At 46.3% G+C, this 17,762-nt stretch overlaps 1 protein-coding gene across 22 annotated transcripts in view; it reads left to right on the top strand.

The window, feature by feature from the left end:
* The window catches only part of KALRN (kalirin RhoGEF kinase), a 792,058-nt gene that overhangs the window by 551,483 nt on the left and 222,813 nt on the right, over nucleotides 1–17,762 (top strand). For all 22 annotated transcript variants that reach the window (XM_056127408.1, XM_056127415.1, XM_056127407.1 and 19 more), the window contains exons 30-33: nucleotides 1,465–1,655; nucleotides 2,065–2,166; nucleotides 3,680–3,822; nucleotides 7,042–7,144. In XM_056127408.1, coding sequence (XP_055983383.1) covers nucleotides 1,465–1,655; nucleotides 2,065–2,166; nucleotides 3,680–3,822; nucleotides 7,042–7,144 — 539 coding nt within the window. The remainder of the gene's footprint in view (nucleotides 1–1,464; nucleotides 1,656–2,064; nucleotides 2,167–3,679; nucleotides 3,823–7,041; nucleotides 7,145–17,762) is intronic.

Raw genomic sequence — 17,762 nt, 5'->3', positions numbered from 1 at the left:
CCCTTTCCTGAAATCAGAGAGTTTGTGTTGTGGGGAGGTCAGTGTTGCAAAGTCAGTAAGGGGCAAGACTGAGAAAGAGGAGAATTGGCCAGGTGGTAACTAGGTTCTTGGATGGTCTGGGACTGCTCAGCTCATGTCCAGCCTAAGCCTTTTAGGAATGTAGACAACCTGCCTGCAAGATTGGCAAGGACAAGCCGCTGTCCCCATATCAGTGTGCTACAGGCCCAACACTCAGCAGTCCCAAAGCACTGCCTATCATTTTCATTACATTGCTCATCAAAGCAGAAATCCTTCTTAGTATGTACACACTTTGACATTTTCGCCTTTGTGAAAATGTGAGGTGAGAAAAGTTTAGCCAGATAAAATGTGATAACACATCACCCCTTTCAGTCCTCTGGAACTATGTTCTTGGAACCCAGGAACACAATCAAGTATAAGGCAATAAAGCAACTTTGCAATGAGAAACGAACAGGGAGAGTAGCCTTGTTGGGATGGGAAATTGGTGAATTTAAAATACGGCATCCCAATTTTGACTGGCTATGGAAGCAAGTCTTTCTAAGTAAATAGATAAACCTGTGGCCTGTTTTTCCTCTCCTGGGGTCTGTCTACTCTCTCTTTCCCTCACATCCCCGTCTCAAATATTTGGTCTAGTTCTCAGTATTTCCCTGAGCACAGGAGGTCGGAGCAGTACCTGCATGTGCCCCCACTGTCACAAGGATCTCAGCCCTTTTCTGCCTACACCTGCCCGCTCATCCTGCACCTTGTGTCCACTGTAAGTGCCCTTCTCCTCCAACCTGCCCCTGGCCTGCGTTCTGCATCCATTCACTCCAGGGATTTTGTGTGGAGCAGAGAAGCAGCAGCAGCACCAGCAGCATGCCGAGGAGTTATCAGAAGTGCCAGCACTTGGGCTTCCCCTCGCACACCAAGTCCTTGTGGGGTGTGGATGGGCAGGAATCTTGTTTCCAAAACTCTCCAGGATGTGAAAGAAGCCTCTGCACACAAAAGTTTCACAACCTCTGTCAGAGAGTTACAGTGACATAAAAATAAATCTGGGGAGGGCTTCAAGTGCCAGCCTGCACAGGAGCCATTTTAAGAGCGGAGTCTGGAAGGAAGTAGAAGGAAAGAAGCAGTGGCCAGGTAGAATCAAGGACAGTCAGGCAGCCCACTAACCCCATGAGGAAGAGTAAGGGCCAGGGGAGAGGAAGAAGTGAAGAGGGGCTTATTCTGGGTGAAGGGTTGAGGCTGACGGGGTTGGGGCAGGCAGGGCTGGTCCAGGAGAGTCCGTGAATGCCTGTTATCTCCAGGAGTCTGTCTGCTGCAGTAGCACTGGTCTCCTTCCGAGGTTGGGGTGCAAAGCAATAGAGAGAAGCACAGTTAGGGGAGCCCCTGGGCGAGAAGGGAGTGGAGCAGAGGCCGAGGGTGAGTCTGGAGGCGCCTCCAAGGTGGGTCCATGGTGTCTTTCAGGGTTTGATGAGAACCTGGACGTACAGGGGGAGCTGATCCTCCAGGACGCCTTCCAAGTGTGGGACCCGAAGTCTCTCATCCGAAAGGGGCGGGAGCGGCATTTGTTCCTCTTTGAGATCTCCTTGGTCTTTAGCAAAGAGATCAAAGACTCTTCAGGACACACGAAATATGTTTACAAGAACAAGCTACTGGTAGGTGGGGCGTGGGTGGCCGTGGCAGGACCGCGGCTTTTTGCCCTGGGCAGGATGGGATCCTGAAACACTCAGCGCGTCCACACCCCTGAGACCACCAGAGCCATCCTGGAGCAATGAACCCATCTCCCCCGCAGCTACCACTCTCTGTTTTAGAGCTGGCCCTTCTCTCTGTCTGCTTTCGGCACCTCCCTCTTCCCTGCCCTCCCTGCTACTGCTGCCCAGGTACAAGCCTGCCGGTGCTTCCTTCCTGGGTAGATGCAGAGTGTCCAGGCTGTTTGAGTGTGATTGACACGAGCCCCTCCCTCGGCCCTCTCCTCTCTGTTGCCTCTCCCTTCCCACCCTGGCCCTAAGTTTCCCCCCACTGCCCTCCCCTTCCCCGCCTCTCACAGGCATTTCCTGTCTACAGACCTCAGAGCTGGGTGTGACCGAGCACGTAGAGGGCGATCCCTGCAAATTCGCCTTGTGGTCTGGGCGCACCCCATCCTCAGACAATAAGACAGTGCTGAAAGTAAGTACTGCTCTTGGCTGGGCCCAAAGCCAGGCTTGGGGTAATAAGAGGGAGGTGAAGGGGTATGGGCATGTTACCTCTGCAGCCTGGCACCTGGACACTCCACCCCGCCTTCCACCCTTCCTTAGGAAGGGCAGCATATCCTCAATGTGGAGAAGCAAATCCATCCTGAAAGCAGACTAGAAAACCCCAGAACACAAGCATCTCCTCAAGTCTGTGCACTTATGTGAGTGTACAGGGGAGAGGGCAGGGAAAGGCCCACTGAACTTCCTTTACAGCGCCCACTTAAATATGTTCTGTGTGTGATCGCACAGCGGGTAGGGCGTTTTCCTTGCACATGGCCAACCTGGGTTCGATTCCTCCGTCCCTCTTGGAGAGCCCGGCAAGCTACCGAGAGTATCCCACCACACGACAGAGCCTTGCAAGCTCCCTGTGGTGTATTCGATATGCCAAAAACAGTAACAACAAATCTCACAATGGAGACGTTACTGGCGCCTGCTCGAGCCAATCGATGAACAATGGGAGGACAGTGCTACAGTGCTACAGTGTCCCCTTTGAGTGGCAAGAACAGTTGACCTCTGAGCAAAGGTGTTTGGATTTGCTCAATATTCATTCACCGTTTTTGCCTGAGCAGCTCTTATGCTCAGTGCAATGGAAAGGACGCATTTAAAAGCATTTGCAGCCCAGTCTCCGTGAAGGACCATGTTGGAGGCCTCTAATTAGTCACAGAAGCATAGGGATTATGTGGATGGAGAGAAGTGTCAATAGATGACGGCTGCCCATGGGACAGTTCAGGAACTGAGACTGTGCCCAGGGCCATGCTCGCCTCCTTGAGAAAGGATCCTTGGAGGCTTTTTGGTGATTGGGGGAAATGCCCATCACCAAGAGGAAGATAGTCTGACACTGATGAAATCAGCACCCAACTGATCGTTCTGCACTGCCAGCTTAGCTACTGCCTGGCACATGGGGAAGAGTTTCCATGGGGGTGTCTATAGAGTGGCAGTAGTATCTTCAGTTAACTCAAAACTCAGGACTGACTTTCAGTTACTACATACCTGTGTAACCAGACTAGGTATTGGAATCCCGACCTACCCATGCCCCCTGGCAAAGAGCCACTGTCAAAGGATCTCCTGGCTGCCTTTTCCCATCCCCACCCCCACCCCCAACCCTCCCCACCTGACCAGTAACTGAAGTGTGGATTCTGTGTCCTGGTACAGAGGCCTCCAAATGCTTCTCTGGCCCCAGCACAAATGTCATATTGATCAGTGCATTACAGATTGTTTCATACTTTGGAAACTGTTTAAACCCACATCATCTTCAGCTCATAGCATTCTTCTAGTAAATAACAACATGTGCTGAAAATTGAAGAGTCACAAATATGAAATGAGAAATTCCTCAGATATTTAGTATCCTTGTAAATAATGGGTTTAACCTGCAAGTGAAGGGTTTATAACTGGTTTGGGTGGGGTGAAGGGAAACGGGGTTTCTCACTTTTTCTCCTTGTGGCACCCAGGCCTCCAACATAGAAACTAAGCAGGAGTGGATCAAGAATATACGGGAGGTGATTCAAGAAAGGATAATTCACCTGAAAGGAGCTTTAAAGGAGCCAATTCAGCTCCCCAAAACACCAGCCAAACAGAGGAACAATAGTAAGAGGTAACCAGCATCCCTGCACTCCCCCACCCCCATCTCACTTGGTGGGCAAGAGGATGAACTAGAGCAGAGTAAACCTTGATTTCTGCAGGAGTGGTGCTTTCCGCAGGGACATCCATCTCCACCAAGCCTCTGAGGGCTCCTAGATGAATTATCATTCTGCATCTTGCCAGTTGTTACTAGAAAAATTCTCTTTAGGGTTTCATAAAATACTTCTTATTTGCTCCACTCTGCTAGGTGCTTCAAGAGGACAAAAGGAAGTGTAAGATTGATCCATTTCCTGAAAAAACATGTAATTGTCCTATGTCAGATTTGGAGAAGCTATGTGAAAATTAGAACTTCCCATAGGAATGACAGACAGCATAAGAATTCCAAGAGAGGGAACTTCAGACGCACGTGGAATGGACTGCGTGGGGAATCTTTGGGGAGGAGAAGATGAAATGTGGGGAAGCTCTCCAGACAGGGGAATCAAAGGGTTTGGTGTGTTGGAACGCTGGAGAGGAGGGTAACATTGTGGCATTATTATTGCAGTTCCTACTGCAGCCCCCTCTTATCACACACACACACACACACACACACACACACACACACACACACACAAACATGCACAACTAGTGCTATTTTTGTTCACTTAAGCTAAGCAACATTTTCAGGTAAATGTGGCCAGAACTTGTTTCTTGTATCTTCATGAAACTGGCTCCTTTGACTCTCAGTTTCTCTTAGACTAATGGAAGTCTCTCTGACATCCTCTTGGAGGGAACTTTCAAAGTAAACAAAAATTTCATGTAAATTTTGAGAAAAATTGCCACAAAAAAAGACGTTTGGGAAGAGATTGTCACTGATGCTAACAAACTCACCTCTCCTCCCTTTTGAATGGAAGAAATCCAGAGGATGTAGCTGACCCTTTGGTACCAAACAGGGTATGCTGGCTGAGGAGCACCATGGGCCTGTGGGATATCAGAGTTCCTCCAGAGCGAGTCACCAAGGCCCCAGGATTCCATGTGGCAGAAGCCCCAAGATTGGCATGGCCAGGATCAGGCCACCTCTCGGTCCTGGAGACACAAATAATGACCATGTTGAAGGAAAAGTTAATTTTACTTTAGCTATCTCTGTCCAAGTAGGGGGCAGATTTCATTTCTCACCAAGAACAGAGCCTGCTTCAAGGGGCTCCTACCTCAGACAGAAAGTGAAAGATGGAAACATTGACTTCCAAGACCCATTGTGCGAGAGACATTTGGGGAGATTAGCTCCTGTTACTCTCTGGAAAACAGGAGAGTTTGAACATTTCTCAGATGCAGGAAGGAGATATCTTAGAAATAACCCCCACCCTTTTTCTATTGTTTTGTGTGATGTGAGAATGCATGTCCTTGGCAGACTATGCAAAACAGCCAAGCAATCTGTCATTTCATGAGCTTGGATACCCAAATCTGGGGACAAGGTTTACAGAGAAGTGAATTGACTTGGGGAACACCACCCACACCCCTAGATGGATACCCCACCTCCCCCAGAACTAGCTTCATCTGGAGCAGACCAGGAAGTCCCACAACAGGCCAGGAGAGTGGGAGGTAGAAAGTACAGCCAATCCTCAAATATCTGCAAATGGTGAGGAACAGTGGCCCATATAACCCAAAACAACAGATGATTTAAAAGTCCTTTATTTTTGGCTTTGAAGCGCATGATATAATTTCTTTTTTACAGCAGATTTTCCTTCCTTCAAATGTGTGGCTTATATTATTAAAATAAGCATTGGCATTTCCCAAGCCTACAGGAGATGGTGAGAGAGCAATCAAACTAGACGTGTTCCGGATGGGAGATGTGTGTGTGTGTGTGTGTGTGTGTGTGTGTGTGTGTGTGTGTGTGTACACTCAGAAAGATGTGAGGAGAGAAAGATAATACATGTTCCAGAGAGTTCACAGGCTTCTCTAGAGTCGAAAAACAAGCAGACATAGAAACAAGTAAGCAAGATAAGTGCTCAAGGGAAAACGCAGACTTGAAGGAGCAATCCAAAACCCATGCATCTGTGTGCCCATGTCCATACACACTCAGATTGATTGGAGGATTGACTCTATGAAGCAGTTTTAGTAAATGGAACATTTTGCCCAGTGGCACCATTCTCAGACCATGAGTCCCGTTGTCCCCTAATACTATTACCTCTCCATTAGAAGCATTTGGGGTATGACTCTCATAAAGACCTCCATAGGACAAACTTATTTCCTGTGCTAATTTATACACTGCCCACTTAATATCTCCTCCAGTTTTTCCTGATCATTCAACCTTCACAAGTTCCCAGGTATCTAATCCTCCTAAAGTCTGAGCTTTGGGCTCAAAGATTAGCACACAGTTCTGAAGCTGGTGAGTTGAGAGCACATGTCAGTGGGCTGCTGTACTGTTGAGGGGCCAGGGGAGGACTTTCAGGAGACTGTCCAGCAGTGCTCAGGAGCACCATCAGCCCAGCTCCTATTGGAGTATCTTTAAAAATATGCTTTGCCCTTCTGGGTTGGCAAGAATTCATCATGAATAAGCACAAGTCCAACAGAACCCGACAGATAAAGACAATAATCTCCTGTATCCCCAGCAGTTTAAGATCCAACATTAGGAACTTGCAATTTCTTAAGATAAGGAAAAACAAGGGGGGGGTGGAACATCCAAAAAAAAGGATTAAAAAAAGAAACTTTTCTGTTCTGTTCCTTTTATTTTTTTTTAAATTTTTATTAGTGAGACACCATGGGGTACAGTTGTAGACTTACAAATTTGTGTTTTGTTCCTTTCAAAGGTCAGCACTAAAGCAGCTCCCTCTGTGCACCATGTGACAGCATGCAGAAACTCTGTTTGAGTGTTCTAAACTCTGGGGTTATTAGATGATCCCATCTGGTTATTAGCTTAGGTCCTTGGTCGCTCTTCCTAATGTCAATTATAAACCTATTTCCAACTTTAAAAAATTTTAAATGCCCCCTCTGCCTGCCACATAAGCTGGAAAATTTATGAGGACACTAGGAAATTTCGTGTTCATCATCAGTCATGAGTATGTATTTATTAGGTATAAGAAGTAACATCGTAGAAAACCATTTAGAGCTGCTCCCTTTAGTGGGAATAATTTAAATGAATTCCTGCTAGAAAGAGCTGAAGAACAGCCCTGCCAGAACAGTTGCAAATCCGTGTGTGCTCTAGACCCACAGAGGTTCCCCCCGCCCCCACCCCTATTTTTTTCTCTTCTTCCTGCAGGGATGGAGTAGAGGAGATTGACAGCCAGGGGGATGGGAGCAGCCAGCCTGACACCATCTCCATTGCCTCTAGAACTTCTCAGAACACAGTGGACAGTGACAAGGTAGGACAATGTCCCAACCTTCCTTTTCCCATGATTTCCTGCTGACTTAGTCTCCAGTACCCACACCCAGAGAGAAATTCCTCTCTATGGACTCAGGAGCCGATTGACTCTGTGGCAGCCGGAGGCAAATAAGTAGGTCTGGGGAGGTTTCGCCGTGGATCTTGCCTCAGGGCAGAAGACTCAGGCAGTGAGCTCGGCCCTCGTGTTGTGAGTGTAGCCAAGTGGTGAACAGCAAGGAGAGACTTTAGGCCTCTTGCCTTCTGTGGTGCCCCCAGCTGGTCTGTGTGGGCTCTTCTGTGATCCAGACAGGGCCGAATCACTACTAAAACTGTAGTGCCTGCATTTGCTCATATCTGCAGTGATTTGAAAGGAACTCCTCCCCAAACTCTGCCGAGACCTGTGATTTGGGAAACGGCCACCTTTCCATTGGCTCCTCCACAATTAGAGGAGCCTCCAATCTAAAGGGGACTCCAGAGGACCTGACACCTCCCTCTGATCTGATTGGTGGGCCTTAGGTCCAGAGACAGGTGATTGGGACATAGGACATGAAGCAGCATGCAGTGAAGCAGAAGTGTTTTTGACGAAGCCTGCTCACTTGCACTTTTATACTTTGGAGCAAGTAAGCAGAAGGTAGGAGGTCTGATAGAGAGAGAAAGGAAACCAGTAAAGTCAGGTGAAGCTTTTTTTTTCTTTCTCTTTTTGATCAAGCCAGGCGAGGAATCCAACTGTCGGAATCTGCTGAACCTGCAGGGAGAGGGGGCGGCTTTGTGTCAGACCCTCTTCTTATTTGTATCCCACAGGGTCTGAAGACTAGGAAGTGATCATGGGCTGCATGTTACTGATTTTATATCAATCAAGGCTTGAATTTTCAAAGGCTATTTGACCTTAGTTTGTGCAGTGTCATTGTTTCATTTTCTACTAATGTAGTTTTTTTAATGAAGATCTGGATTCCCTGGAAGTTTCACTAATTTTTATTCTTACTGAACAATAACAAAAACAACCGTATTTTACCCGACACCCTTAACCTCCTAAGGTCGTGTTCTAAATTAGTGTTTTAGGATATTCAGGGTGATTCTATCTAACATGAAGTTTCTAAATCATTGTTGGCTATCAGTGTGGATAGAAAATTAGTTTTTCCATTTTTAAAAACAAACAGGAAAAGATTTCTGCACTTTCCTTTTCCCTTTGATCTGTTACTTAGAAATGTAACCTGGAATCACCCAACAATGAAAGTGTTCCTTTTTCAACTCTCAGTGAAGAGTTTGTTTAGTGCATTGGATGCCCCAAGTTCACACTCAGCCGACTAGTTTCATGGCCCAGGAGCTACATCTCTTCTAGTTGCTCCTCTGCCCTTTTCACAGCCCTGACTTAGATGCCTGTGCGAGAGCCATTTGTCTTAGAAGACTCTTGGCTCCAACTGCTCCTTGTCTCCTGGCAAGGTAAGTAAGGTTAAGTAAGAGGAAATCAGAACTTCCTCTGACAGCACGCATTCTGTTACCAATGAGAAACTCTGGTACTTGCATGTTATCCCACAACTCAAGGAACTGAGGCTCCGAATGCTAAGTGAGCCACCTGGAAAATTTAGTAATTAGTGGGGAAAAAAACAAGAACTAGAACCCAGATCCCTTGGTTCAATGCCATGGTTTTTTCCCCCTCTAAAAGTCAGACTATTGAACTCCCAAAGCTAACGCTAATTCAGCAGGTCTGTCTTCCTATGCATTCCACAAAAGCATTAGTCACATCTTTGTGGGAAAGCATCTACCTTGTACAGGATACTATAGAAAGATGGCACTTTGCAACCTCTAGATGGGTGTGAACCAGCTCTGTGACCAGACCGTTAGACCCTATTGGCACTAAGGTTCTATCAATATCTCTGCTGTACCCTTGGCACACAGAACAAATGGAAGTGCTTGTGCAATGGAAAGATCCCTAACCTAAGGGAACTAAAGAGTTAAAACAGGTGGTGTGAAAGCAGCCAAACTTAGAAACATATACTGTAGTATTCTAAAGAAACCTAATAGATCAAAGAGAGAGTACAGGGGTTAAGGCACTTGCCTTGCATGCACCAGACCTGGATTCAATATCTGGCGCCATATATCGTCCCCTGGGTACCACCAGGAGTGATCCCTGAGCACAGAGTCAGATGTAATCCCTGAGCATAGCCAGGTATGATACATACACACACACACACACACACACACACAGCCACACAGCCACACACACGTGCGCGCACACACGAGCACACGCACGTGTACGCACCCCGCTGCCAGAAAGGAAAAGAAAAGAGAAATTTAAAATTTCCTTAACCTCCACTCAGAAAGCTTTTGTTTCTAGTAGCCTGGCCTGTTGAATAAATTAAGCCCCAACTGCTCGGGCCTTAGGAAATATGGGCAGCAAGCTGAGAAATGATAAGAACTTACACATTCCACACATATAACCTGGAAAATTCCTTAGAAATAGTCATATTTTCAGATGGAGAGGGCTTGTTTATCATCATGCACTGTGATCTAGACTGTTCTTACTTTTCCAACACAAGTTAGTGATAAGGTACAAGCATGTGTAGAGAGAAATCATTCATTGGTGTCTTTGAATTAATGAGTATTGTCACCAGTGCCACATTTTCCCTAAGTGTTCCAGAAAGCCAGAAAACTTGTCTCTACTTGTTTCCAAGTAGGTGAACAGACCCTGAAGAGCAGAATAACAAAGTGGATCAATTCAGGTAAACAGAAAACCATGTTTAAAAGAAGGACAAGCAAAGGGAGCCATAGGGAGAAATATCTTGTGATTATCAGTGTCAAAGGATTTCTAAAAAAGGTCTGAGTCTTCCTTTTCTGACCCAGAAGAATAGGCCAGCAGTATGTGGGTGGGGTATATAATGGAAATATTGCCATTAAAGGTTCTTAAAAGACAGAGTCAAGAAGCTGCGGAACTCTGGGGCACCTTCCAATCTCCCTGTGTATGTTTTGTAGCCTGGGGCGTAGTGAAGACAGTGTAGTTTGAACACACAAGTTCAACCTCTAGGTCTGGTACTTCTGTGTCATTGGTTACTGTTCCTTCCATATCCCCATCTGTGAAACAAGATAATACCATCACCCTGCCACATTGGGAAGATTATAAAAGTGTATTTACTTGCTATCTTTTAGACATTCAGTAAAACTAGTTTTCCACCCAAATTAAAAGGAAAACAAAAGCTTCGATTTTGCAAACCCTGAGGATATTTAAATGTTTCAGTATTCTAATTGAACTCATTCTTAGCAGATTCCTGTCTATATTAATCCAGAACAGAGGGACCTTCAATTCACTACCTATAAACAGAGCATCTTTGCTCCTTTTTCCACTTGCTAGCCCTTAGAATAAATTTCAGCATTGGCCTATAGGTTATTTTATTATTAAATGGGTTAAAATGTATTAATATTAAGTTTCATTTTATTCGTCAAATTGTACCACATTTGGCAGAGGCAACCCTAGAGACTTTAGATACTTGAAGATAGTTGTCTTGTCTGTTTTCCTAATTCTCTCGTTTAGAAGTTCTGTTTTTCCAGCTGTCTCGTATTATTATATTGCCAGTTCCATCTATATCCTGCTTGTTTCTTCTGTATTTTATTCCAGTGTATGATCATTTATATAAAGTGGGAGATGTAGAACATAATGTAATACTGCAGATATGATCTCACTAAATGCACATTTAAATCCTAATCTGGAACTACTATGCCTAATCTCCTTCCTAGTATACCTTGTCTAAATGGTATATTCTGTGTTCAGTGTTGCCTCCTAAAGTCTCTGCACCTGTTTTTGTGTACTGTCCATCCTTAGCCAGGCAGGTAACTCGGTAATCTGATTGTGATATTATATCTAATATATTTCCTGTTTGGGTTTTGGGTCAGTCCCAGGTATTTAAGGTTATCCCCCATGCATTGCTAGGATGTCAGTCCTGGCAATGCTTAGGGGACCATGCAGTGATAGAGCTAGAACCCAGACCAATCACAATCCTGCGTGCTAGGTTTCTGAGCTCTCTGAGACTCAAATAGATTTCCTATTGTTTAATTCCATCCCAATATTCAAAATACGTTTGTCCAACTCACTTTGACTTATATGTTGGACAGTCTGTCAGTGTTACTAGATAGCTGATCTGTCATGGTTCCATCCAACTTCATGCTAAAAATAGAGATGGAGGGCAGAAGGTCAGTGCTGAGTCCCCTTCTCATTTCTTACCCTGGTTTACAAACTTGGAACCCACTTGGCGTGACTCTCCTTCTAGGAAAGGATGTCCCTCCTTTCTCCATGGCAGGCTAGCTGGGATTGCTTCTTCAGATGTAAATCATCCCCTTAATGAGAAATCAGTTTAATACTCTCAATTCTGCATTAATTGCTGACAAAGCCATTCTGTTAAAGCCAGCAGGGTGTCATGAAAAGTGGCATAAATAGCTTTCCCCATAATTTTGATAACCTCAAATGGATCCATACAGAGAGTTTCAGCCATATACCTGTGCAGTGCAGAAGTTTCATTTTCCTGAATGCAAAGCATGTGCTTGCCCTGTTCCATAGTAGTCTCAGTTCCTTTCTTTTTTCTCAGAAATATATCCATGCTCCTAGAAGCAGGCATTCCACTGTGATGTGTCTTTTGTCAGTCTGTGTATGATATTATGGGGCTTTGCAGTCACACTTCAGAGAAATCTAGAATTCTAGTCAAGTACAGCTGAGTAATGAGGTGGCAGTGAAGAAGTGTCTTGTTAAATAGCGTGGAAGTGTGCCAGATAATTTCCAGCTAATGGTCCAGGAGCTGCCATCTGTACCATAATGGTCCCTGTGTATATATTTACCACTTAGACTAGTCAGACTGGAGATAATAAATGCTTATTAAATTGAACATTCAAACTCATCCTTGTAGGAATGAATACACTGTACCATAATCTCACGATGACTTTCTAGACATGTCCAGCCTGACTGGAGATAGTGAAATTGAGTTCCACATACTGTTTTCTGCAAAAACTATAATGAAGAGCAACAACTACCAGAAAATCCTGGAAAATTCATCATCTCAATAAGGAATTTTATAACAACTAGTGTAATCTAAGATTAAATGTGAATTAATAGTAGCAGTGTGCTAGGGGAAGGGTCTAACAGAGAAATTCCTAGAGAAATCTGAAGATTTTAGAATGTAACTCATAGTGATTATTTTGGCTTGGTTTGGGTTTTCTTGACTCTGTGCATAGGAAATCATGTGTTGCTGGTGATGAAACCCAGTACTCCTGCATAGTAACCCTGTACTTAGACCTTTGAGCACTCTCTTTGTGGCCTGTAACTCTGTTTTATTTTTTTTTGATGAAAGGGAGGGAGGGATGGAAGGAGGGAGGAAGGGAGGAAGGAAGGAAGGAAGGAAGGAAGGAAGGAAGGAAGGAAGGAAGGAAGGAAAAGAAAAAGAAACTGCACTAGATCAGTTGAGTACATCATGGCTGTTCTTTTTTCCTGCTAGGGAAGTCTCCATTTGAAGGTGATCCATTTGATTTGAAGGCCTAACTAAAGGGAAAATTGTAGGTTTTCTACTGAGTCACTCACTGCCTTAACATGATACCTGTAGCAAGGGGCAATAGCGTAGCTGTTTGAGGCCTCTGGGAATAAAGGGCTTCTGTAGAGTCTTGCCTCGATGCTCAGTCTCCTCGTCTTGATAACTGTACTCTGAGTGCACACAGCAGGCTGCTAAGGGCAAGGACTCAAGCCAGAGAGGACTCAGGCCCTGCACTGAACCTCTTTCAGTTGTCATCCTCGGGCACCATGTTGATGCCCACTTAGTCCATTAGCTCAAGAACAAGCTGTGAACAAAATAGGGCCAGGCTGTCCACTCTACGGAGGTAAGAGTGGTAACAGGCAGTGAGGTGTAGGAGGATAGTCCCAGCCTTCCGTTAGCAGCACCAGAGGTCAGAGACTGCTGGTTTTCTTCCAATATGAACTGGGCTAATGCTCCAATTGGAAAACACCTGACTAAAACATAAGTCATTCTCCTGAAGAGATTGTGTTGACAAGAAAACAGATGATCAAGGTGAGGGGACCAAAATCTCTTTATTTAAGTGAGCTTGTAAAGTAAAGAAAAACCCTCAGATAATTGGGCAGGAGACAGGGTAGAGAGGAAGGTAGAACAGACTTGGGGGAAAGGGTGCCCTAGAATCAAACTCTGTGCTTGATCATGGGGTTCGCTGAAGGTGTGTTCTCAGGGGAGGGCCATGGACATGGAGCCCAGTGAGGAAGGAACTGAGGCTGAGCCAAGTTTCAGCTGGGGCCTTCACAAGCTGACTGCCCTCGTCTAGAGCTCAGGAGAGTTAGTGTAGCCAGTGTGCCTGTCTCCAGTTAAGGGAGCAGGCCTTCCATGCCAAGTTGGAACTGTTGGCAGCTACCATGCACAAGGACTGTGAAATGGGTTCCCCGGGTAGAAATAGGATTTGGGTGGTGTGCACAAGACTCATGGGTGAGGGGAAGGGAAAGGAATGGAGAGGATTTTGAGATCAGATATAGATTTAATCCCCAACTCTCTGTTACAAGGGGCTGGTTATTTTATCATTTTATGATAGAGACCATTCTATACAACAGAAACGTTTTGCAGAACCAGCCAGTATCCTTACAAAAGAGGGGTGCACAGTGGACAAGTGCTAGACTGCTATTTAGAGGACTGTGGGACCCTTTCATTCAACAAAGTGGAATGTGGGCTCCTTGGAGTTTGAAAGCCAACTGACCACTGAGATTATCCCCGTGGGGCAGCATTTTTCATTAGGCAATGTCTTGGAAGCCTCGGGATGCCCCCACCCCAGTACTGAGTGCCCATGATGTTCTCGTGACTGAGGGTATATTCCGCTCTGGTGCCTGAAGAGGTGCAGGCACAGGGTCCTGGACCATGAGGTGTCCTGTAGTGATAGATGTGCAGTAGTGATAGATGTGCAGCGGACGCTCAGACAAACCCACCATGCTGCTGCTCTGCCCTGGACTTAGTAGGGCCATAAACCACAACTTCACAGGGATAGATTTGTGTTGCTTCTTATCTAAGTACAAAACCCACCTTCTAAGCCTCATCTGCCTGAAAAGAGTACATCATAATATTTTCTGCCACCTGAGCCTGCAGAGGATGTATCTGACATCAACACTCACCTTTTCAAAGCCCCGCAGTGAGGGCCTCCAGCGTGCTTGCTTGCCAGGGCAGAGTGCCAGGCTTGCTGTGCAGCTCCTGAGGCATTCTGGGCTCTCAGACTCAGTCGTCACTCCAGCTAGGAAACATCCATCACACTCGCAAGTTTAAAGCCCAATACAAGCACTGCCAGATGTGACCCCAACCCACAAAAAGAAAATAACTCCCTCTCATCCCCGCCCCACCCTTTGCAACTCTGACCAGTACTGATCAGTGGCTAGAGGAGGGGGCCTGGTATAGTGGACAAGGGAACGTAGATTTCCTAGCCCCTGGTCCCCTGGGAACTTCCTTTCTCTCTGTGCTCTAGTCCCTTCCCAGAATCACAGCTCCCCCTTCTGAGCATGAAGATGCTGCTGAGTTTTCCAAGCAGAGTGACTCAGTGTGAGTTGCAATCAGTTTTCACTTCAGTGAAAAGTTCCTTAAGTCAATACCTGACTTCCAGCATTGCATGCCTCCAGTGGATATTAAGTTACGTTACTGAAAGATACTGCATGGTTCATGAAGTACTCTCTTCCATAATAGCATTATTTTATTCAGTATTTTGATAATTACTCCCTGGCTTTGAAATATCTCTTTAGAAACTCATACTTATCATCTGAAAAAGCAAACAAGTTTCCTAAGTCAGGCAGCACACAAAGATGAACACAGACAGAGTGCAGGGTACTTTGCTAACAATTCTGCTGCACGAAACTTCATTTCTGATGGTAACCTTGAGCAGGTATCTGTTACAGAAATGGAAGGAACTGGAAAAGGTGCCGCTATATTATATCTGTATGTGACAGCTGCTGGGGTGGCCAGAGACTGGGTTTGACATTGGTGCATTTAGAATTTGAAACCACAATCTTAGAGATAAAGAAATCTCAGAAATTCCCTAGTCCTTGCCATTGTCATTTTTAAAAGGATGAAAAGAAATAACCTTCCTCCAAGTCCAAAACCAGTCCAAGACAAAACCAGCTGATGACATACCTATGACCTCAACACAAGTCACCCTTTTGCCTGTTCAATTAGATTTCTAAGCATAATGCTTTTGTAGGGACCGTGGAGTTCAGCTCATAGACCCTTGTAAAGGGAAAAACCCTATTGTCACCCCCTTCTCTCTGTGTGTCTCTGTACCACTCTGCCTGGCCCTAGCAAATCTACAGAGAATCCCTGTGAATTACTAAATGATTCTGCCTCCCAGACCAGTGTTTCTGGGGCTATAATATGCAGAAGGAAAAGATACTTCTCAAGTATGAGTGCCCGTTACAGACTCCTTGATACCAAGCACTTGTGACTCATGTAGTGGCCTTGACTGGGATGTGATCCTTCCCTTCACAGTCTTCAGGCCTCCCAAGGCCAGTTTCTGGTTGGGCTTTTGGATCTTGGCAGGAAGCACTGAGATGTAGCAAGATGGGCCACTGCCTGTAAGATGCCAGGGACAGCAAGGCTCCAGCCCTGCGCAGTTCACCTCAGCCCAGCATAAACTCACATGCGATGTCCTAAAGTTGGGTAGAAAGAGGAAGCAAGTCTGAGAGCGAGACACCATGTTAAGGTGGATTAGCTGGCGCCAGTCCAGGGCCAACAAGCATCAAGTAAGTACATCTCCCACCCTTCCGGATTCTGCCAGGGAGAAGGTGGCAGGAGAAGGAGCGGCCTGGGAAGGGTGAGCAGAGCGGGCAGCGAGGCTGGTGGGCCACGGGCATGGTGAAGTGGCAGCTCTCGGGTTTGGCTGCGCAGAGCTCTTGGCAGGCCGCCCGCCTTTTTAATTCCTCCCTTGTCTGTTAAAAAGGAAAAGTACTCTGAGCGCAGAGCAGAGCAGAATCTACCTTAGCGAAGCTGGGCAAACAGGGGGCATGCTGTTCATGAAACAAACAGAGCTCCTTGGTCGATGGAATCACTCTCCGGTGGTCAGGAGGAGGAACTCTTGTGGAACCCTCAGGTAGAAACTGTGCCCAGGAATCCACACCGGGAGCAGAGCAGTGTGAGAGCAGAGATGAGCCGGGGAGGGGCTTGGGCAGGGTGGCCGCTTCTGCCTTCACTGGAGCTGCCTTTGCTCATCTGTGCTATGCTGTAAACCTTGACATGTTTCCTGTGCCCATAAAGTGGGGAGAGTCTGCTGGCCAGAGAGTGGACTACATGTCTGGATTTCTTGGTCTTGAGCTTAGATGAAGGTGCCTGCATGGGTTTTGCCTTCCCTTCCTCACCACCCCACCCTCGGCCCTGGCCAGTGTAACTTCTGGTGGGGATGGATGGCATGACCCTGGAATGAATGAATGAAGTGATCCTATTACCAGAGGTAGTCTTCCTGAGACACAAAGGGGACTTTTCTCCAGGGTGCCTTTAGATAAACCTGCAGTGAGGCGCCACTCGGGGTCTTCCCCATGGCCGTGAGTGGCCCATGCACACTGGAGGGGGAGCCCCCACCACCGTCAGCGCTGCCCGTGTTAGGATAACCCCGCTGGACACAGGTGCAGGGCTGCCTAGGCGCTGCTACTTCCGTCCACTCTTTCCCCTTTGTTCCCAGGTAGTTTGTGTGAGGGCTCCCCTTATGTGCCTAGGCTGACAGTCACTGTTCCACACTCCCAGGCAGGGCTGAAGGTCAAGGCTTCCAAATTCAGAATGGTCACAGTCTCCTTTTCTGCTGTTTAATGCTGTAGTTGGTTCTGTTGGAAACGGCCAACTGCCATTTGCATTGCTAGGAATGGCGGGGGCTGTTTCTCCCAGCTGCTGGCCACGGAAGGCATCTTGACGGTTGCATACACACGGCCCCAAGGCCAGGACGCACTGCCACTGTGGACTGAAACTGCGCTGGAGGAAGAGGCAGGCTCTTTCACTGTGTCTCTTTCTTGCCTCCTGCTTCCCACTGTTCTTGCAGCTGAAGAAATGCTTTTTTGTTGTTGTTGTTTAAACTTTTTCATAAAGCTTTGCATTTCTCACTTACACATGGGTAGCAGACTTAGTGAGCTATGGAAGGTACTAAAAATTCATTACTTCACCCCTTCCTCAAGATTTTGATGTGTGTTCTCTTTTTAATCTCATTTATTAATTCATTGTCCGTTCTTGAGTGCTCGCCACAGGATGGGCCCTTTTCTCGACCTGGAGGACCTGGGAAATCTTCCTGGAGGCTCATGCATACCTTCCCCTCTTGTGCTGATACCCACTTTGGAGGCACTTGAAACTCGTCAGAACTTGCTTCTGATTTTTACCTCGATTTTTCTCTAACTGACACCACTGAAGCTGATTATTTTTCTAAGTTTTTCAAAAGATCATTTGGGAATTATTGTGGCTAGTTTCCCACTTTTCCCCTCCCGCTGTTATCTTTGAGTGGTAGCCGCAGCCTGGAGACTCCTCCTTAGGGAAGGCCCTGTTCTTGGCAGGTGAACGGTCTGGAAAAGGAGAAAAGATCAGGAAGTCTTCTCATCACCCAAATATATGTGTGCTTCTTCTCTGTTGTAAAACAAAAATATC

This window comes from Sorex fumeus, unplaced genomic scaffold (genome assembly GCF_029834395.1).
Source record: "Sorex fumeus unplaced genomic scaffold, SorFum_2.1 ptg000063l, whole genome shotgun sequence".
Classification (NCBI taxonomy): domain Eukaryota; kingdom Metazoa; phylum Chordata; class Mammalia; order Eulipotyphla; family Soricidae; genus Sorex; species Sorex fumeus.
This window is presented reverse-complemented; position numbering and strand designations above follow the sequence as displayed.